This window comes from Osmerus eperlanus, chromosome 16 (assembly GCF_963692335.1).
Source record: "Osmerus eperlanus chromosome 16, fOsmEpe2.1, whole genome shotgun sequence".
NCBI lineage: Eukaryota > Metazoa > Chordata > Actinopteri > Osmeriformes > Osmeridae > Osmerus > Osmerus eperlanus.
The window spans coordinates 7,676,545-7,699,966 of NC_085033.1; the positions used below are offsets into that span (position 1 = coordinate 7,676,545).

Here is a 23,422-nt window from a genome sequence, read left to right on the forward strand (position 1 = left end):
TCTGATCATTACCAGATAGAAGATAAGTTTTGTGAAGCAAGTAAGCAAGTAAGCATCTCTCTCTCGTGCTTGATTGTGCTTGTGATGGATGCGTCATCTGATGGCAGTATATGCCTCAGATCACTCACTCACTGTTCTTAGCCATTACGGATTCATGGACAAAGAACATTATAGTTACCTTTCATCCTTTTAGCGCCACGCGGTTCCAAGGTCTCCAACTGGTAATATACCCTACCGGTGAAGGGGGCAATGGATAGATATGTTCTGGTCACAAATTTTGTATGTATAAAATCGTAAAATTATTAGCTCATATAGAATATTTGCCGGGTAGTTTATTTCATTCGTAAGTACAGCTTGCTATTGGACAATTGCTATTGGATGAAAACGCACCAGATCGGCACAACGTCCCAATTGACTTATTGACAGTTTAGAAAGAAACTACCTTAATTCGATTTTTAGCTGGGACCAGCAGCTCTATAGTTCGCTTCGTTGGTTGGTCGGTGCACTGTTAATGCAAGCACGCGTGAATGCATGCGCGTACTTGTTCGCTGCTATTGCAAATTCGCTCTTGTTTCCGCAGGAATTAACTAGCATGATAACTATGATACAGTGGTCAATCTCTTATACTGTGTCAGGCTATCCCCAGCATTGAATGGGTTAAAGCTACGCTGGCAACATTTGTTTGCCAGCGTAGTTTGGCTTGGTCCTCTGCAACGCGTTCAAGACCATTGCGCTGTACCTACTCCTGCGCATGAAAATAATTATATTCTGGATATCACCAATTACGCATGGAGTAAGTGGAGAGGGGAGCTCTCACCCCCCGGTGCTTTCACCGACACGAGAGTGAAGACTGCGCGTCTATCGGCGTGTGGGAGAGATTTCTGTAAGGAAAACTGCCCTGTCCCGAGCGCATTTGAGAGTAGGTGTGATATGAAATGCTGCTGATACTTCCGAGGCTACTACCTCCTAACACAGAAGGATGGACTGCATATGCATTGTCACAACCAAGGTAATTTATGTCGGAAATTGTCAAGATTGGCGCTTTTATCGAAGTTGTATTGTTTTCCCAATTGATAGGCAAACAGCTAATTTGTGGTTTCAACACACATTTTATTAAGCGTTGATATATAGTCCTATTCCACGTTGATAATGGTATTTATAATACAACATTTTCTTGCTTGGATATCTTGTAGCTTTCTCATAAGGATGCGTGGAAGTAGTAGCTGCTATTGTACTAGTGATCTGTTCCCACAAGGCATTTTATATGGCATATTTTCCTATTCATACAGTACATGCGATTGCTTAATTGGTCCATGTACTGCAGGCGTTTTTGTTGTTGCTGTGGTCAGGGGTTATAGGGTGAGAATCCCACTGTACTCATGATGATTCTTGTGTTGCATTGGATTTATGTATTAGTCCTTAAATACCCACACCCACTCACTCAACTTTGAGAGCGCACTTCATATTGCTACCCAAGTCTTGGTTGTCATCTGTTCTCTGTAATATTTTGTGGTGGTAATTTTTGTGCTGTTAACAATGAGAAGGCCCCGAAACTTGACCTTTTGGTTTGATCTTTAGACTTCTATGGCTTGTGTAGGCAGGTGCATTTCAGGCTTATAACACTCCATTCTTTTAAAGAAAGCGGTTGGTTGGTTGTAGTTAAAATGACTAGGACATTTCCCCCATGGCTTAAACGAATGACTCCACCTAATTTTGTATTAGTGATTTTAGATTAATTTTAGAAACTACATTTCATATGCACCATTTAACTGTTAATTCTAACAAGAGTGATGTATTAATAGATGAAGTGCTTATAAGAACATAAGATTGTGTTCTTGTACTAGTTATGTAGATGAAGATCCAGTTGAAAGCCCCTTTGCTCAGTAGATAAAATCAATGAAGGGTCTAGAGTTTTATGTACACTTGCATTGTCACCTGTTTTTATGTAACCTACCCTTCTCCATTCACCTAGAATAACACAATAATATTGTGTTATATTGTGTTGTGTGGATTCTGCGGTGCAAATGGGCAAACCAACTGCATCTTCGTCCTCGTGATTGAAAACAACATGCCTGCTGTGGTCACTAGTTCCCTCCCCCCCTACTCCAACTAGACTACCTGCAACAGGGAGTTGTCCAACTGCCACAAACGATCCCCAGCCTGTTTCTGAGAGGTAGTGGAGTCTGCTTGTTCTGTCACACACTATAGCCCTGCAGGCTGATCGTGCTGCTCCTTTCCCCTACAGGCAGCAGTGGGTGTTTACATAGGGTGTCTTTGTGTGTCAAGGTCCCCCTCCCCCATCATAGACAGTTGTCCTGTGAGACAGCCGCATCCATTCCAGTCTGCAGACTCTGTGGTCCAGGGCGTTGGAGTTAGGGGAACTCTTACTTGAGCTGCAGGTGCAGAACAAACGGTGCAGGAAACGAAAGATGGCTTACTGCGTGTTTTGGGACCAGTTATATGCTGTGATATTCAGATTTATTCGGAGCTAGGATAAAAATAGGCTTTGGAGTGTGAGTTTTGTGTAGAGAACGTACCGTAAGGACTTTCTTGAAGCTCATAAGAGCCACACATAAAGTGAAATGTTAAATCTCGGTGTAGCTTGTATTTGTGTTAGAGCTATTCCCACACTTGTGAGAAAATAAAAACAATTAGAGGGGAACTGCCGCAGCCAATAAGGACCCCAATTAGAACCAGATGTGAACCATGTTGTTGACCCCTCACTTCCATGGTCTCCCAAACCTGTCCTGTCCTGTCCTGTGGTCCGGTCAGAGCAGCAAGAACTTGAGGAATAAGCCTCTTGTGTATATTTGTATAGCTTTAGATCCATCTGTGCTTTATGGTATGACTTAAGAAAGGCTTTATACTACTATAAATCACTCAGTGTCAAAGGGAATGAAATGGCAATACCAATGATTCTCCCAGTTGTGCACATCTAAAATCTTGTTTTTGCTTTGATACAGGTGAGCAGTACATTTGTTTTCTCATATGTAGTTTTGTATGTATATTGTCAGCAGTGTCTGTGAGATGTGGTTCACAGTTGTGTATTTCTGTTCTAGTCCACCTTGATTAAAGGCAGGGTGAACATAAGATGCACCAAAGGTCTATTCCTGTAAAACTTGTGCAAAAGGCTGTTGTCTGTATTTGCTTCATTTGGTGTTCCAGGCTATACTAAAGGTTGTTTGTTAATCGTAAATGCCTGGTAATAAAATCTCCTTTATTGCTGTAATAGGAAGAACACTAGGGTGTACCGTGTACACAGTCAAAATTAATCTGGGAATGAATGTTAATGTATTCCGTGTGCTTGCATCACATGGTCCATTATAATGTTGCCAAGTGGCTTTACAGTACCCTTATTCTTTCTGGGTTAACCTCAGTGAGCTATGCTGTCTTCTGTCTGTAGTGTTGGTGCATTACCAGGAATGTTTAGCATAGTGCAGTGCTGCATTAGCATGGGAGCGCATAGAGTAAGTGTGGAATGAGTCAGAGATCCTGCTTCTCACACCTCAGGCAGCCCAGACTCTGCTCACTGCTCAATCAGAGGGAAGGTTATGGTGCTACTCTTGCGTCATGGACGCCACCACCACCTCCCACTGTGTGGCCTGTTCGGTCTCGGGATGTGACACTGGACATCGCTGTGTCTTTATGGGTCATTCGTCAGACAGTGGGAGAATTGTACTGTACACAAATTTATATGTACACTTGGCCCTCTTCACTGAAAAAGAAATATATATATATATCAACATGCTGAAGAATTTTCCATGATAAATGCCAAGCAAGGTTTTAGTAACTTAGCAATTGAATATTGTGTTGTTTCTTTATACATGCTTTTTTAATAGGACCAGTTGGTGGTAATTTCCTTTCAGTTTGTATTTATATTTGAGTTTCCTATATTCATCGTGAAAGCCTTCCCCACTGCTCCAACAGTAACTTCATTTGAATAGTTGTATAGGAAGCAGTTTCCTTAATAATTGACATTGAAATGTATGGGTACCTTATGACCCAGAAAGTACCTCCCAAGTACACAGAAAGCCAGTGTCTATATACATAATGTAGTATAGGCAAATATTTGCAAACTAAAGGGAATGGGTTGAGTCATGCAGCATGTGCTTCAGACTAAGTCAGGAAGGAATACAACCTGCCTCTGTCAAACACTTCCCAGTACGGTCCTAACCTTTTGTGCTTTTCTGTCAACCAGACACCCTTAAATCCTACAGATGGGTCAAATCAGTTGGCATTGCTTGTTTAGGTTTTTTTGGCATTGCAAAATGTAGTATTTAATAACATGGACTTGGCCCCCCAAAATCATTTTCTTTCTGACCAAAGCTGTTCAAGGGAAACAGGTGATGACGTTGAACTCTGCTGGCCTGTACCAAAGGCATGAAGGGATTCATGAATTAAGCTGTGTTGGCAGTCAATCATTCATAGTTTAGGTTTGTTCTGCAGTTCCTGCATTACCAATTAATTGGTGGCAGACGGGGCCATGCGCATCTCTCGCTGCTCTCACTCCTCTTTTTAACAGGAAATCACCTCCTTCTTGTCTCCGAACAGTACTTCCTCACCCTCCCACTTCTTCTTCTCCTGTTTTCTTCACCTCTTAATTATCTGTCCTCTCTTCATTACATTGTTCGTCCCACGATATGTTATCACCTTCTCTATTTCCATTCTTCCTCTTTCCTCTCCTTTTAACCTTATGTTTCGCCCACCCACCCTCTGTTAACTTGTCAAGGTGCCATGGTTTATGCCTGTGAAGGCTAGTGTGAGTGTGTGTGTGTGTGTGTGCGTGCGTGCGAGTGTATGTGTGTTCATGCATGGCCGCTCCTGGCCCATGGCTTCTCTGGCGCATGTCCTCCTTGAGGGCACATCAGTCTTGGCTCCAAGAGCACAGATTTCCATGTGGGCCTCTTGTGCCTTACTCCATCCATCCCCCCATCCATCCATTCATCCATCCTTCCACATCTATTTTCCCTCCATGTCCTTTCTCCTGCATCAACCTTCTATCCATTTATTTTTTCTCTAATTTGAGAAAGCGCTCAGCTCCCCACTTCTGTGATTTTTTTGTGACTGTTATAGACCACTGAACTGCAGCTTAACTCCCTGCCTGACATCAGCTTATCAGAAATAGCCTATATTTTGTATCATAACTAAGTAATTTGGTTGTTGGGGATAGCTTTAGCTGCTCTAATCCTTCCTGCACTAATTACCACTTTCTCAATAAGTCAGTTGAGGTCAAATGTAACATATTTGAATGGGTCTCATTAGAAGTTGACGCACCACTGGTTTTACAGACATAGACACACATGACTGAGTTTCCCTTCGTTTTACTGGGTCTACTTTTAGCATTTGTTAGCAGCCTTTAAAGTTTGTTTCTCCAACAATGCCGTTATTCCCCAATAATTGGCTACTGTATGTAGTGGTACCCTTCTTCTTAGGGAGTGTGGTTTTACAGTACAGTAGTACAAACCCTAAGTGGTGTGTGCAGAAGGTTAAACTAAGCGATTTGCTGTTTTGTACCCATTTACCAAGCAAAATCACTGAACACTTCCCCTAACATCAAGTCGATAGTCAGAATGGAAAGAGATTCCCGTTAGCTTGTACACTACAATGACAATGACCGTTTTACATCAGAAGTGTATAATGGATGTCAGATTAATGACCTATTCATGTGTGATGAATAGGTGAGGGCAGTGGCTGTCACTTGGCTGAAGTCATGTGGAGCTAATGGAGTATTGAGCAGCTTCACTGTGATGCCTATTTGTGTTCCATCCACACAGTTACTATAGTGAGATTGTCAGTGATTCCATATGCCTTCTTGTTTCATCAAATAAATGACATGGGTTGTAGCTAATAAGGCTTAATCAACGTATGAGTGGATGCTGGTGTAGCAAGGCTGTTGACTTGACTTAAGCTTGAAAGTTTCTGAAGTCTTAACCCATGCAGGGAGTCTCCCTCTACCTTTTGTGTGATCCTCTAACACGCGCGCACACACACTTGCAGTCATGTACGCACACACACACACACACACACACACACACACACACACACACACACACACACACACACACACACACACACACACACACACACACACACACACACACACACACACACACACACAGTAATCCTGTCTGCTACACATTTGTATGCATAGTGAAGGAGAACCAGGGGTTCTCTGCATATTAAACTCAGCTGTCATCTGCTGCAGCGGTGCTGTGTTCTTCAATTCTTTTAACCCCTGAATAATGCAAGAAGGGGGGTGGGGGGGAGAAGAGAGATTAAGCAGGGGAGAGATAGTGTGGGTGTGGTATGCACTGTGTAAACTAGTTTGTAGTCTAGAAACTCCTAGGCTTGATTCCACAGGCAACGTTGACATCTCTCTGTCACGCATGACTTGGTGAAGCGTTGCCCTCCTTGCCAAGAGATGGACAGGTGGCCAACCGGCTGCCCGTCAGCGGGGTCATTTTCGCATTGAAACTTTCTTCTTTCTTATGTCTCAAAGGTCCTTTAATGTGACACCTGCACACAGTCAACTAATTCATAAAGGTGACTGTCTGTAGAATGGAGATATCACAATTGTTCAAGTGACAAGACTCTCTGTTTCTCGCTTTCTTTCACTCCCTCTTCCTCTCCCCCTCCACAACTCCCAACCCTGTTTTAAACATTTATTCATGGCTAGAAGCTTTTATACAGAGAGACTGCAGCTTTTAAAGAACAAGTTTTGTATTATAGAATGAGAACAGAACTGGGAGGACATTCCTGCTTGTCTTTATCCTGTACTGTTTGTCCTCTCATTGCCTTCAGCTCTGTGTGTTCAGTTCAATTCTTAGATTTAAAATGTTGGCACTAGAAAAGTACGTTAGAGTGGTGGGAATGTTGCATAACTCTGCCCACCTGCTTCTTCGAGTGGGTGATGCCTTTGGTCAGGAAGGGAAGGAACATGGGTCTTTTCTCCACCAGTCTGGGTCCTTAGCATCAACTGGAATTCCTCCAAAGATGAGATCTAGGTTGGTTCTACTCCAAGAAACATCCCAAAAGATGTCCCCATTCTTTGCAGTCTAGTACCTGGACAGGACCATTGATCTTTAAATACTCATGTTTTATCTTTTAACTTCCACATCTTTAAATGAACATTTATCAAACATATACCTGGAGGCTCTACGCAAACATCTCTATCTCTCCTTCACGGGGCATTGAGGCGAGCCACTCATTGAGACGTTAGTAATGATGTTGAGTCTGCCCTTTGACCCTCCCGGCACTGCCTTCACCCCCCTCCGGCCCGATCATGCCATCTGCAGAGAGACGGCGACAAGTTTCTCCTTCACTTCGTCATCGCATAAAAACAGAAGCCAGCCAGCCAGCCGGTCACCCTACTGTATGGCAGCCTGCGTCCATTGACCCCACTGCCAGTGGTAGAGACGCATCTGATCCATAATCAGTCCTTAAGGGCAGGAGAGATGTGACCCAGCCAGGGTCACATCCCCCCCCCCCCCCTTCTCTCCCCCTCTCTCTACTTCCTCCCCTCCGGGGCCACCACTGCCATCTGTGTGGCTGCTTGCTTTTCTAAGGAGAGGCATCAGGCACGGGGCCAACTGTGGAGCTCCACTTCAGCTTGAAATCAGAACCTCCATCATCAGGCTTCTTGTAAGTGGCCTTACAGACTTGTGTTAGTCACTCTTGGATCACGTTTTACTACTTGTGATTAAGACGTCAGAATGTGACCTTTAGGGAATCTAATTTGAGTGGATCAACAAAGTTAATGAGTAGAGTAGCAGGGCAAGGGAATTTCTTTTGAAGTTTAACAAGGTTTAATTTCTATTTTATATCATTTTGTGTGTTCATTCATAATATACATTTCTATCTATATAGTAAATAAATGAAAGGTTTGGGTTTTTAGTTGAGGTATTTAAAGTGGTTATTTTCTAACTTCAGTGCTTGCCTGTGTTCTGTGTACAGTGTGGAGCCCATGCTATGTATGGCAAAACTACTCTGTGGCCATCCTGACTTGTGTCACTCCTTTTTGTAATGGAATGCTGCCCTCTTCTGTTAGGTGGTGTAACTTCAGAGGAGTCATGGGGGAGATGATTCTCAAGGGTTCACCTGAAGCTTCCATTTTGTTCTCTTTTGAAGTGTTTTGAACACGGAGCTATGGCCTCCTCCTGGCTAACTTGGTTCTTCTGTTTAGGCTTGGGAAGGAGCAACTAGAAAGCGTAGAAATGCCACATGACATCTGAATTAAGATGTCTTAATTAAGCAGATTTAACAGTAACCTTTAGGTATGTAAACCAGGAAAAACTGGTTTGCTGCTGTTGCAGTGTTCTCTGGGTGACACCTTCGAGACCTTTCAAAATATTATGCACTAAAGACTTCCCATGTCCACCAGGGGGCATTACACCCATTAGCAATGCAGCCATCAAGGTTCAACTATGCTTGTCCTTGCGTGACTGATAGCTTGGTTACTCACTGGCCCAGGTTTGTCTGCTTAAGATGATCAGTGTGTCAGTCATGTGTTGGTCATGAAACATTGGAGTTTGAGATTTAAAAAGGATAAACAATGTATTTTCTTCCATTCCTCACCATACAGGAGCTAGGGCATTCACTTGTCCTGTGGGAATTTTGAGTAAAATGGCGATTAACGATTTAATCTAGAATTTGTACACTTCACGTTAGACCTGGGGTGTTTAAATCTTAGTGCCCGAACTTCGTAACGCCCTCAGTCATTTAGTAATCCCTTCATCCCCCTCTTCCTCCATCTCTTCATCCCTCTCTTCCTCCCTCTCTTTCTCTCGCTCTCACTCAAGCTCCCTTTCTCCCTCTTTGGCCCCAATGGCCGTCATTAGAGACTGGAGTGGTCCTTTTGATGTGCCGTCCTGCTGAGGGCTTTCCCCTGCATCTCTGTCAGGAGCCCAGAGAGGATTAGCATGCCTCAGCCACACGTCCGGCTCCATCAGCCTCCCAGACTCTGTGGGGGACCTCCGGTCCCGATAGGGCTGCGGAGTGTTCAGATCCTGCAGACGCGCTCTCACACACACGCTCACGCATCCTTTTCACACACACACACACACACACACACACACACACACACACACACACACACACACACACACACACACACACACACACACACACACACACACACACACACACACACAGAGACTCATTTGTGTACCTTAAACGTAGGCCCACTTTTGTGTACATGTTGGCCATATTCTGAGTATGTAGGGAATGACGCATGTTTCTGACAGGGATAGTTGCAGCCTGACTCAGGCTTTGATCATAAAGCAGTCAGACAGCTGAACGAATGCAAATGGGGGTAATTGGTGCAAATTGTACAAATGGAACCATTATCTTCTGCCCTATTTCGACGCTCGCCAAATCCGGTCCCTGCTTAAGGTCTTATTGATACATTTTGCAGATTGTAATTCGGCCATTGTATGTCAGGCCGTCAGAAAAGGAATTAGGGTAAATACAAATGCTAATTTTAATTGCCTTCATCATCATCTTCAACCATGAGCTACTCTGAAAACCTTTTACTAACAAAAGATAGATAAATATTAGGCTAAATGCAACTGTCAAGACTTTTAAAAAGTGTATATATATTTGATAATTACATAGGCGCAGTAATGTTGAGTGAAATATGCATGGCCATGCCATGCCAGCAGACAATGTAACTCTTTGAGGGACCAGCACTTCACACTTCATCCATGAACTCACCAAGGTGTGTGTGTATTTAGACTATGTTGTTTGTCTAGGGTAGCTATGGAACTCTGTACTGTAAACGCGCGTGTGTGTGTGTGTGTGAGCGAGCGCACGCACGCGTGTTTTCAGAGTGGGGGGCGGAGTTTGTTTGCTCATGCACATGCGTCTCCAGATGGCCTGGAGCGGAACAAGGCCTGCACTCTGAGCACCACAGCCCCACACCAGCTGAGTGGACTGATGATTCAATTCCTTGTTCTAATGACTTAGTGAGGAAGCACACACACACGCATAGTAAGACAACCTAAGAGAAGATGGGATGGGAAGAGTCACATTAGAAGACAGAGCTGCTCTTCTCTTCCTGTCCTGACTTCAAGGCATTCTTCTAAAAGCAACTTCTGAAGCTTTTGTCTCTCTCCACCCAGTTCTAATTGTGTGTTATCACACCATCTAGTCCCTCTGAAGATCTCGTCCCCCTCACAAATTGTCCCTCCAGGGGAATGATTTTGGCTCAGCTTCTGAAGATCTTATCGAGGCAGGTGGTACACTTGTCATATACCGTCGAAATACCTTGTCGTCCTTGTCGTCAGATGCGGTCTTTGCAAGAGTTGTAGTGGATACGGGACTGTAGTGTAACGCGCCTCATAAACATAAATGGAAATAGGGATGCCTTCCTTGATGCAAATCCCTGCCCCATTCTCTTGTTTGCAGAATTGCATTACCATCACCCAAAAGGGATGAGGTTTCGTTTGCATTATCAAGCCCCCCCCCCCCTCCCTCACTTCGCAAGTTTCCTCAAGCAAAGTCACAGAGATCACTCCCCTCTTCCTTTTCCTCATCCTCTCTCACTGGCAGACACTTCATACAAAGGATTCTTTGCTATGTAAAGTGAATTGGCAGTAAACTTGAATGGGTCGAATGAATATGCATTCCACCTTTGCTGTCAGACGAGCCTGACATGTTATATGCAGTCATGTTGGATGGTTCTGTGGCTTTCTGTTCTGTGGTTGGGCACAATGGATCTACATTTAACGGTCCCAGCCAAGGGTCATCCAGTTAGCTGCCTTCTCTGTTCAGTCAGCTGATTGGTCGTCGGCTCTTCTTCCCCCCTCCCTCTTCCACATTTACAACGTTGCCCGCTATCTCTCCTAGATGTATACACACGGACGAGATCACACCATTAGCCGTACTCATCTCCCTCCAAGTCCCCCAGGAAACGCTGTCCTTCCTCTACCAACACACACACCCTACCCTACCCTGTCTCTCCTTCTTTCTACTCACCCTCAGGAGATGTCCTGCCCTCCTCATAAATGCCGCCTAACTCTGTCCCTTATCGCCCTTATCTCGATCGTGCCTGCACGTCCCCTCAGGAGGCAGTAGGCTGCCGTATCTCTGCTGAGCGCTGGTTTGGCCCATCCCCTCCTCACTCCTGCTTGGGGAATTTACTACTCAGCCTTGTCCAATGCTAACTAACCCGCTCTATATTGCTCAAAATTCCCCTAGGATATGTTTTCTCTCTCTCTCCCTCCCTCCTCCACCCTTTCCAAATCACCATATCTCCCCTCATCCCTAGCTCTGATCTCTTCCCACGCGCTGAGTCTCCGCTAGCTGGGCCATGTGACAACAAACCGCACGCTGCTGCCCGCTTCCCCTTCTCCCTCTACCCCCTGCTCTCCTTTCCTCCTCGCTCTCTTGTTCTCTTACTCTATGCCTCATATTCTCTTTCTCTTCTCCCCCCCCCTCTCTCCACTGAGGCTGTGTGACAGTGTCTCCCCTCCGTCTGCTAGAGCAGCGTTTGACAGACACAGTTCGGCCGTAGGTGCACCCTCAAAGCCCCGACAACCTCCTGCATCCTCCCACTCAGAAAAAAACGAACAACCTTAGACCACCCCCTTTCCCCAGCGTCCAATCAGACCCCTACAGATGACAGCTTAGCACACACGCACACATACACACACACACACACTCTCTCCCTCTCCCTCACACGCATCATGGCTCCTCTGTGGCTCTGGTGAGTGCTGCTTCTCTCGGAGCACGTTGACTGCCGAGGAGCGTAATAAAGAGGGGGACACCATAGGGAGACGAGGAAGTGAGAAGACCTGAAAGAGAGGAGGAGAGCCAGTCATCCTCCAAAGTGAAGAAGCAGAAGAAGACAGGATAGGTAGACGACGACGAAGAAGACTTCAACGACGTGGTGGTGGAGGAAGAGGAGCCGGGGAAGGAGAGGGCACAGGCCCCTGGATGAAGGCAGACCCCCGGGTGTCTTTTCCCCCCCACGACGATGGAGTGATGCGAGGAATGAGGGCGGATGGTGAGAGCAGGCAGCAGCAGCAGCAGCGGTGGAGGAGGTGGAGGAGGAGGTGCTGGCAGCGGAGGGGGAGCTGGGGGCAGCCGGAGAGGCAAGAGCAGGCACCAGTCTCGGAGGAGACGCGTCTCGGCCAACTGCCCCGGAGCCGAGAAAATGTCTCACAGTGTGAAAAACTTGGACTGCTTTTCTCCTATGCTGTGCCATTGCAAAGTAGCATGCACCAACAGCACTATCTCGTTAATGTTTGGGTGCAAGGTGGGTGATGGTGTCTCTTTCTGTGGTGTTGTTTTTTGTTTTGTAAGGTCTAAAAAGTTGACCTTTTTTAACTCCTTGACCTTTAATTTGTGATCTCCGTTGATTGTGTCGGCAGTGCTTTTTACTCGAGGTTGTTTGACTCAGACAGTTGCAGATATAAAAAAAAAAAAAAAAGACTGTCTGAGAGAGTCTGTTTACTGTTCCACCTGAGAGCACTATGATAGGTTGATGGAGCTGCCTGTCATCTGTGGCTATGTGAAGGGGCCAATTGCAAGGTCCGGATGTTGAGTGTTCAAGTAGTATTCGATAGCGGGGTGCCTTGGTGACAGATGAGATCGGTGGGCATGTGCATGTGTGCCTAACATGTGCTCTGTACCACAGCCTGTCAGGATATCGAAGATGTGATGGAGGCTGTTTCTCATGTCACAGAATATTACTCAAAATCCCAATTTGTTTTGATGATAAATCTAGTAATGAGATTGAAGAACACACTTGACAAGAATTTATGGTGTTTCTTTATCTTTAAGACAGTATTCCGTTTTGTCATTTGAAGAAGAAGAAAAATCTGTTGAACCTTTAAATCCTGTAGTTTACGAATGTTTCAGTTTCCTCATACAATGAATGAAGGCTTGACTACTGTGAAGGAAAGAATTACAACTTTAAACACCTTTGAACTCTTGGACAGGGTGACCTCAGGGATTATTTGTCATCTGTCTCTTTCAATGGATTGCTTTTCATTGTTAAATCTTTTGATTGCAAAGTTTACTTGTTTTATAGTGTCTAAAACACAGTTGTTCAATATAGTATCCTGCTGGAACACTTTTACAGTGAAAATGTGCAAACTAATGTGTTTGAATTTAATATATTTGTCAGTGTGTTTTGAAATGCAGTTTTATTGACACATTATCAATGCAGACTTTGTAAAGAGCTTGAAATATGCACTGGAGAATTGAATGAAATCGCCCTTGTAAACTCTCCATGGCCACTCATATGGAATAATTTGATGTGCTAATTCTGGATTTGAAAGACATGTTTCCCCATTGTCGGATACTGCGTTGCCTTGTGTGGAGGGCTTTATCTAATCTCAGTTAACCTCCAAAGCAGATTGACTGAGCAACATGTCATTAATCAAAAGTGACAGAACAGCAAAACCCTTTCCAAGCCATACTGTATCATGCCAGTATTAACATCCTTTCAAACACCAATTTGCATGACAGCTTTCAAAATGAATATATATTTCCCCTACCAGTCGTGTACAGGATATATTTTACTAACAAACTGAGGCGGAAAGCGGGGAATTATTTCCCTACAATGAATGGTAATCATGCAGTTGATTCTTCTAACTGTCTCCTTTCCTTCCTGGCTCTAGTAACATCGGCACAGCAGCTCTGTGTGTGTGGATGCCACTTGTGCCTATTTTTAGCCTCCTTGGCAGGCAGGAGTCGGGGTTTGCCTTGGCCGGCCCTGCTGCTCCGGCTCCGGAGCATGATGCATCGATTTAACAGCGGCCGAGGCGTAGGAGAGGCACTGCAGGCCTCTCCGGGCAGAGGTTGTCATTAGTGGCACGAGCGCGTGCCGGGAACACACGTCACAGCGGTGCTCTCATTCTGTTTCTTGTTCTGGAATCTCTTATTCAAATTCTCCCTTGTTCATGGTTTCCCTCTTGTCTGTCTCTGAGCCCATTCCCCTGAGTGAAGGCCCATGCTTCTGGGCTGGATGACGTTGGTTGTTTCGGAGCCTCTGCCCCTCACCCGACCTGACCAATGACCTCTTGAGGGACCTTTACTCTGCGCTCATGGATGGAGCTCAGGTCATTCTGAGGCAGGAGTGGAGCTAGCATCGCCTGAAGGCTCCTGATGTTTCCCCCCCATCTGTCTTCTCTGTCATTTGCAGGAGAGCAGAAGTGCAATCTAACACACACTTATTTGAATTTGCTTGTTTATGGAATTCCATAAGAGGGCAGTTTTCCAGTTTAATATTGATATATTGACTTGGTTATAGTGCACTGTTTGTGGCCAACATGGGCTTGTGGATGTCTGCCATAATTGCCGCCTCTTAGTTTACCACGTCAATAGTAAAAAGCACCTTTTAACAGACATCGCTACAGTGTCCACCGATGTGTGCTGCCTGCTGGGATGCAATTGACAGGATTGTCTTTTGGAGCAGACTGAGCACATGATCCAGTTTGAGCCTGTCCTCCTCTGCTCACTGGTGAACGCACTGCTGGCAGGTTTCAAGTCCCAAACCAGCTGTCCACGTTGGACCTCCTGACCATTTTCTGGATTGAGTTGCCCCCGGTGAATTGGTGTTAATCTATGCTCGTTGTTAATCTACACTGTGGTTTCCTTTTACTTGAATGGAAACCCCACGACAGACCGCTGGTTGTGATCAAATGTCCCTGGCGTAACCCACTCTAACCTCATCAAATACGACCCTGCTTCCAGGAGATGTGTGTAGGGTACGGAAGACGCCGTTGATGTAATTTCAAGTGTGTTTGACAGAGGTTCTCCAAAATATGAGAGGCACTTTTCCTATACAACTAACTCTATTGCTGTGCCCTACATTATTTCCTGATGTGTCATTTGTTAGAAAGTGTAAGAGACCCTTTCCTCTGATGGTTGGCAAGTGACAGTCAATGATGTGTGTGGGATCTGATTAGTGAGACCTGAAAAGCTGCTTATCCTCTAGAGATCAGAACACTGGTGTAGATTACATGATTTGGTCATGACAGTAAGACAGATGTTATACACTTTGAATTGTCCTTGAGATCAATTTTTTATTTTTATTTTTTTAAACTTAAGTAGGTAATGGCCACCACAGCCTATTGTAGTAATGGCTATACTCTGGGAGCTCCTGAAAAGAGCTCTGTCTTCTGACATGTTCTTGAATGCTGAATGACTCCAAAATGCAAATCCCTGATTGTTAGTCTGTTAGAATGGCCTTTCTCTTGGCACTGTATGGCTCGATGTGTATCCACACACTGTATGGCTCGATGTGTATCCACACACTGTATGTCACATTCAAATTTAAATAAGGACAAAAAATTGTTTTAATCATTACTGGAATTTTCCAGTAAAGTAGCTAAATGTAGTAGCAAAGGGCCTCCATGGCAGTGCTATTTATTCACATGCTTTCTTGGAGCCTTTTTGTCACAGTGCATGTGGCAGTTGGTCATGTGTTTAATTGAATTAAATGAATTGTAATTCTCCCAGCTGGCAGTAGCTTGTGTGGGGACTTTATTTTGATCAAGTTATTATTTCAAACAGTTTACATCTCTTTTTTTCCTTTTCTCTTTTCAACTTAACTTCAACTTAAAAATGCGGTTCTAAAATCTCGAAAGGATAGGAATTAATTATTTATTTAGTTGGCATTTTAAATGGTCTGTGAAGCTCAACTGAACAGTGATTACAAACAGTGTTAATTCTTAACCAGGGGATTCAAGCTGTAGAGGGTTGTGACATCACATTCAGTGGTGCCACTGGTTGCTAGGAGATGCCTCCCTCCCAGGTGACCTACCCATCATGGATGTCCACTAGCTTAGACAATCTGCATTTTGACAGGAAACCTCTAGAACAGGAACGACAAGTGTAGAGAAGGAGTTGACCCAATTATCTGTACGAATATGACCTTAGTTACTTTAAAGTCTGTCTTTCAATTTAGACCAAGAATGTGTTTTGCATTGGATAATGGGTGATCTGGCCTGTGAAATCTTCAGCCATACCATTTGTTAGTTCCTTGTATGCCTCTCTAAAGAATATTCTGCCGCCTCAGGAAATATCGTTCTCAGAAATCATGTTGCATGTGGATCAATAAATACTGAGCTTGTAGGTAAGATCAACCTGCCTCTTCCATTCCCATAAGCTTCATGTCAGTGTAATCTACCTGTGTTTGAATCACTTCCTTCACCTTTCCCCCCTGGGTGGATGTGTTGGTTGGTTGTTCCTGTCAGCTGATGAGCCAGTTGCCTTGGAAACTGTAGCGAGGGGGGGGGGGGATGTCAGTTACTAATGCACCCCACCTGACAACACCATGAGCCATCGCTGTACAGAACGAGGGAAAGGACACGTGTGCACACACCTACTGTCACGTCATCGAGAGTGCACAAGTACCGTCTGAAATAAGGTTCCAGGTTTAAAAACCTGTTTGTAGCTCCAAGGATTCAGGTCAAAACATCAAACAGCACCATGCTCATTCTAGCTTTTAATTCTAGTATTGGCAAACCAAAATTGGACCATTATCAGTGTTGTCTCCTATTATCAGCTCTCCTATGTTATCAGAGACTGTTACATCCCAGATAAAGTTCCCAGGCTAGTTCTTATTTCCTTGTCAAACTCTAAGCCTGTTCTTTTGAAGTCGGATGATTTTACTCACAGGTTCACTGGGGGAAAAGCCCAGTTTTACCCTTATTCCCCACAGCTTAATTGTGCCGCGCGTTCCACGACACTGTGCTCTGTGAGCATGCGCTGTCCTATCGGTGTTCCTCCGCTGAACTCATCTCCTCGGTATCTCTCTGTCCTCCGCAGAAGTACAAGCACCACGATGAGGACACGTCCCCCCAGGAGCAGAGCTCCCCCCAGCTCACAGACGAGAGTCCTGGCCCCGAGCTGGTCCAGGTGGCGGAGAAGAACCTCTCCCAGATCGAGAACGTCCACGGCTACGTGGCACATGCGCACATCTCGCCCATGAAGGTAGGAGGTCCAGCACCCACTGAAACATCTGACACTTTCTGATTCTCTGCTTGGAAACTATATACCCATCTCAACAAGACACACACACATGTCCCCCTTTTTCATCGTGTTACTGTACCCATGAATATACATCTCCTCCTCTCTCTCACACACATGCCTATTACCTACTTGATCTCGCCCACATTCACCACACTCTCATGCCAAGGGAGGATGAGAGAGTAATTTGAATGCTTGTTTCACTATCCATGTCACTCTTGTGTGCCTTACCGAGACAGTGCCCTTCAAAATAGTCACACATGCCATACATGTACTCATGCATACATGTATCCACCTCATGGTCTCAAGTTGGATCCCCCTGCAGTGCATCAACAAGGCTCCAGGTACCATGCAATGGTAATGAATTCAGTATTTGGAATACAGTCTAGGGTTGCAGCTTCCACTTTGTCCAGTATGTACAGGCCACAAAGACCATCTTGATTTGAGCACTTTACAAGACAGTCACTGCTCGTATCAGTGGATATTTATTCAGACCACTTAAACAAAACTGCTTATATTACATCTATTATTTACTAAAAAGATTTGAAATCTCTGGTTAGTTAGGGTGTTCCTATAAAATGTTTGCACTCTCCTGCACGCATTATAATTAAATAATGAATGCTATTTTTTGCATCCTTTGCAATCATAGTCTGCCGCAATACATCTTTCAGTATAGTTTTGGCATTTGTCCCTGTGGCATAAGTTGCAGCAATCATAGACTAGTGTTTTTGTTACTGTATGTTTTTCAGTCTTATGAGGTAGGTTGTATTGCAGTGATTTATTGTGGGTGTTTCTTGAGCAGTGGCTGTTGGCACCAATGAAATAAATGTCTGGCTTTAGTTTCAGCCCCCAGATGTAGTCTATACAGTAGCTCAAAGCTTAACACTTTTTTTCCCCTGTCATGACTCATACGGCACCTTTTCAGGCAAAATATAGTGTATTATCATTTAAAAACCCACTAGTATTTCCACCATAGTATGAGATGCTTGGATTTCATGCCTCATATTGGAGCTATGTTAATTCTATTTGATTACTGTTCTTGTTCATTACCAGAGTTAACTGTCAGGAAGTGGAATTGACATAATTGATTTCACACAAGTAACTCAACTAATAATGGCCGGGTTTCCCATATTCGTTAAGAAGCTCTTAACGCTAAGAGATTCGTTAAGAAGCTCTTAACGCTAAGAGAAGCGCTCTTAGCGTTAAGAGCTTCTTAACAAATCTGGGAAACCCGGCCAATGTTGGGTTGTAAAGATCTCCAAAGGACCAATGCTGCCACCATGTGGTCATCCAGGCTTTAGTGACGGCAGGGCTATTGAACCGCTTTGCACTGCCTCCTCTGCTGTATCTGAACTAGCTTGAGGCTCAGCATGTGTGTGTTAGTTAATGGCACACTACTGCCACCCAGAGGCAACATGGAGTAAAGGCATGATATGTTGGCCTATAGTCACAGTGATAACAACTAAATTGCGTTCATTAACCATTTTGCGCCATTGTTGATGCTGCAACGTTTGTCCTTGTGCCTTGTCTTTTGCATGGCGTTTCTCAGCTGTGGCATCGATACGTCAATGCCAGCTCGTATTCTGCATCGGATTTCAGACCATGTTGATGGAATCCAAGAGTGTGATGGTGCCGTGTGATAAAGGATCACACCTCACAGTCTGTCCTCAACCCCGAGGCTGTGTTGGAACTTGTGGTGATGAATGTGGTGTACGTAATACTGCTTGGAACTTCTGAATGTCTCATTTCATAAATGAGCAATTCCTCCCAATCTCCCTAGGACTGCCACAATTCAAGCCATTCGCCATGAAACACACATGTTGTGTTTTTGCCATGAAACACACATGTTGTGTTTTTGCTAATGGCAGGCCATTGTGTGTCATACAGTGTTGTAATAACCCAGTCATCCCTTTGTGAGCTGATGTGGCCGATCAGACAAAACAACCCTGATTGTTGAAGCCAGTTAGGCCGTTGGTCGGTTTGTTGTTTTGTCTGGAGCTTTGAGGTCTTCGCAGGATGTGTGTCTTGTTTCTACATTGTCTGAGCTCAACTAGAGTTCCTAGGGGCTCAACTGATCGCTGGTCCTGGAGAGCTTGCAGTGTGGGTTTGCATTCACCAGCAAAAAAAACAGCTCTAAATTACTCTAATTATGATAATTGCTTTAAATTGAAACAATCATGCTTGATTACACACAGTACGGAATATATTCGTGAATGATTCCTAAACTACCTATAAGAGAAATCCCTTACAACCCGCCACTGTAACAGCAGACCCAGTAACTCTCAGCGATGAGGATCAGATAGTGCTGCAAGTTCTTTTAAAAAAATGGTTTTATTTATTTTTGTACCTCTCCCATCGTATTAACTTCCCTGGTTTAGCCTAGCTGTTCTGTTGCCTCACCCACCGTGCAGGCTAAGCTGCCCTTGTTCTGTTCATCCTCCACATCGGCTTCTCCCACTTCCTCTTGTCCTTGGTTTCTGCTCTGTCGTCTTGTCTGCCTTTCCATTCATGTCTATCTTTATCTCACTGTCCATCTCTCTCTGTCTTTCTGTCTCCATTTCTTTCTCTCTCCCCCCCTCTCCCCCTCATCTCTTTTTCAGCCTTTCTTATTAACACTGCTTTTCTACTATTCCTGTTCTGTTTTAGTAACCCTTTCAGTTCCGTGCCCCCCCTTCTGTAGGTAGCGTCTCTGGAATGCATCTTTGACGGGTCGTCTGCTCTAGGACAGCAGGAAGTCCCTCCCCTCACGCCCACATCCCCGTACCCTCCAAGCGAGGACAGCCCCCTCCCTTCCTGCTCCTCTGCCCCCTACCCCCAAAGCCAGGCCCTGTTTCAGGTAACATTCTTCCCCCCACCCCGCTCGCTTGTAGATGCTTATTGTCAGTAGAGCAGGCTGCAGGTGCAGTTGATGTGGGGATAAGCTTGAATTGGGTGGCTGACGCTTTGCTAGCTGTGTGTGGTGTGAAGGATCTCGCCCCATGAGGTAACATAGTCCAGAATGCGGGCTTCTGTCTTCCTCACACGGGTCTTGTTGCTCACCTTGAACACTGGATGCTTTGTGTCAGACATGGGTTTGTCCTTCTGTAAATAAGTGAAGTCTATGATGTGTTTCACCAAACTATCTACAGTATTGGCAATGCTGGATGCAAAGGTTGTCATGCTGATGTTAATTCCTGCTTGAGCAGGGCAGGGCATGTGGATGTAAATTGTTTTAAATATGCAGAGGCATGATTTGTTTTTCGTACCCGTCTTTTTTTTCATGGTTAATACATCTCTGTAAAAGGCCATTGGTTCAATGTTTGAATCACGATTTAGGATTGACATGTCTTAAACCCTGGAGAACAGCTCTTTTTTTTTCTTTCTAATTTTTTATGATTTATTCACCTTTACCACAAATTTTGTGACAGAATTGGTGTTAAGTCACATTGCATTCTCTGTTAGTAAGAAACGAGTAAGAGAGCTCTTGCAGGATTAACAAATCAGTATGTTATTGCAAACTAATACACCTGTAAGTACATACTTTTTGGAGTGCATAAAGTGAATGCCTACAGACACGTCCTAGAATGTGTATCAAGGATTGTTGATTTAAAAAAATAATACATCAAGAAAGTCAGTGTTGCATATTAGTCATCCTTTCTTCCTTTCCCAACTAGTGTGTGTGTGTGTGTGTGTGCGTGTGCGGGCCATTAATGAGGAGCGTAGCGCCGGCAGGTTGTTAAACCCAGAGAAACCTTGGCAGTGCAATTCTACATCCCGCAGTCCATTGTTCTCTCACAATTCATTTACAGCGGAGCTTCAAGCTGCCCTTTTGCCATCAGTGACGTTAGCAAGCCGGTATCTTCACCACCACCAATGCTGCTGCGATTACAGACATGAATGGAATCCCACGTTCTGGAAAGACGTCGGAGGTAGAAAAGTGACGGCGCAGCAGAGAAGAGGACGCACTGTACGTCTCTCGTTCCCTCGCCCCTTCTCTCAAGGAGCGCCGTGGAAACACGGGAGCTGAATGCTGACACGAAACCAAAGGAAAAACTGACACCAAGAAAATGGAGAACCTTGTATGAGATATTGAGGGAGAAGAGAAAAGGGGAGGGGGAAGAGAGTGAGATTGAGAGAGAGAAGGTTGAACCTATGTGGAAGGACAGATTTAGTGAGGCTTTCTTTAATGGGAAAGGTGGGATCGAGTGCAGCAGTGACTGCTTCCTATGCCTTGACCAAGACTTACAGCGCCACATCAGCACTGCTTACTTATATCCACTTAACATACCCAGGAATCCAGTGTGACGTACAAATGGCCCAAAAAATGTAAGCATTGATGTCACACTCAATTGAAAATCGATTGAACACAAATATTCAAAACCATCAGCAGCCACGGTTCTGACACCGACTTGCCACATGACGGCACAAGACGCCCTCTCATACTGGACCAGGACGCTGCAAGCTGATGTGGTAATACTGGAGCACAGACGGCAGACACTAAGCAGTAATGGATGGCTCCCCGAGAAAGCTCCAGAGCATTCTGTTCAGCCTGTGGAGGAATGCAGGGATTCATACTGCCAGCACCCCCCCCCCCCCCCTCCCCCTTCTCCAATCTTCCCCCTCTCCATTGTCGGGGCGTTCAAGTCAGCGTTCTGCAAGCATGAGATTCGCCTGCTGACTCATTTGTCGAATGGGGGGATAGAAGGATGAGTAGGGCTGAATGCACCTGGATCCAACCCTGTACTACCCATGATAAATTAGGATGAAGGAGAGGGCAGAGGGGATGAGGGAAGGAGAGAGGGAGAGAATGGCCGGTGGTCAGAAGAGAAGAGGTTAATAAAGCAGCATTTTCAAAAACGCAGAGGAGAGATTTGAAGACGGCTATCTCTCTCCCTCCCTCCTCTCCCTCTATCCCCCCCTCTCCCTTTACTCGCTCTCCATCTTCTTCACACACATCCTCTCTCTATTTCCCCCTCTTTCATCCTTTGCACCAGTCTGACATCCTCTGTGCCACCAGACAGACACGGACAGACCTGGGCTCGTCTCCTCATCAGACAGACTTGCTTCCTCTCCCGTCAGAGGTTAATCCGCCCTAAGAGTGCGATCTCCCTCTCGTCACGTTCCAGTGTCTGTCTGTAATGAGAAGGACTGTACAGACTTGAAGTGCCTGTTGAGGGAGACTGCGTAGGACAGGCAACCACAGGCTCTCAGCTCCTCGATCTCTCCTTCCGGCGGCTGTAGACCCTCTAGCACTGCCTCAGTGTCTGTGTGTGTGGGGGGACAAGGTGAGCATCTGTCTGGATCTCCCGACTGCGAGCCCACCTCCACGCTCTCGAAGCAGCCTGCGTGTATTTGTGCCTGCAAGAGAAGGGAGTAAGGAGGGGAGAAATAAGTGAGGGAGGGGGGGACACGAGCCAGTGTGAAGCTGGAGTGAAGACTTCCTCCTCCTCCTCCCCCTCCCCACCCGTCTGATTCTCTCCCCTCCAACCACCACAACCAGCAGCAGAAGCTCTCAGCCCCACAGCAGGCAACACAGCACCTAGGCAGAGGCAAAGCGGTATCAGCAGAAGCAACAAGCATGCTGTCCTCAGTGTGGTATGCCAAGAAGATGGGGCGCCGCATCATGGGCACCCTGCGGAGGACCAAGAGGTTGCACCGGCGCCTGCTGGTAGGTCGGTCACCCACAGCCCCTCGTAGCTTGACGCTGGGTGTGGAGGGAGAGAGAGTGGTGGTGGTGTGGGAGGGGGGGGGGGGCTAGCAGGCAGGCATGATGGGGCTATGTTGCTTAGAGGAGGACTGAGTGACGCCCTTTGCCGTCTGAGTCATTTTATACGACGTGTCAGAACAGAGGGAAAACAACTGTGTGTGTGTGTGTGTGTGTACCAACGCTATGCTGTCTCGGTGTGCGCTGTGCTCCTGACTTATTTTGATTCATGTGGTCACAGACTTAACTCCTGTTTGTGTATTGGGTGGCTTGCTCTGAGCTGCACATGCGGTGTCTGTGTTTTGCTGTCTTTGGCTGGGCGATTCAGTTTCCTTGTGTCATGTCATAGTAAACGGTGACAGACTAAATAAAAAAAAAAACAAGCTGGTTAAAGGTATAGCATTGAAAGAGCTAGTGCTGCATCATTTATAATCTGTACATTGTAGGTTGCAGATAACTGACTGTGGTAGCTAACGGCTACACAGTGAATACATACTGGGATGAGCTGTGTAGTGAGCGCAGCATCACAAGAGTAAAAAAAATAAATAAAAATGGCCTCGTTGATAATCCATTTGACATAACATGTCACACGTACTGTAATAATTTTAAAGGATTTATTTGCCTGCAGAGTTGTCAAAGGAAATGACATGTGACAAGGGCTGCAGTGTGCAGAACGGGAAGCTTCAAAGCAGTAGAAATGCATAAACTCCGTGTTGTATGGCGTTGTTGTGCGGGTGCGTCCAAGGTAATCTGATATCG

General features: G+C 45.3%; 1 protein-coding gene across 19 annotated transcripts in view; it reads left to right on the plus strand.

Moving 5' to 3' along the window:
- dlg1b (discs large MAGUK scaffold protein 1b) overlaps nucleotides 1–23,422 on the plus strand; it is a 64,899-nt gene that overhangs the window by 12,831 nt on the left and 28,646 nt on the right. For 11 of the 19 annotated variants that reach the window (XM_062482159.1, XM_062482160.1, XM_062482162.1 and 8 more), the window contains one exon: nucleotides 16,780–16,944. In XM_062482159.1, coding sequence (XP_062338143.1) covers nucleotides 16,780–16,944 — 165 coding nt within the window. Of the gene's footprint in view, nucleotides 1–11,762; nucleotides 12,257–16,779; nucleotides 16,945–19,660; nucleotides 19,817–22,467; nucleotides 22,628–23,422 lie in introns of those variants that run through there. The other 8 variants (XM_062482156.1, XM_062482157.1, XM_062482158.1 and 5 more) reach the window with 4 other exon arrangements.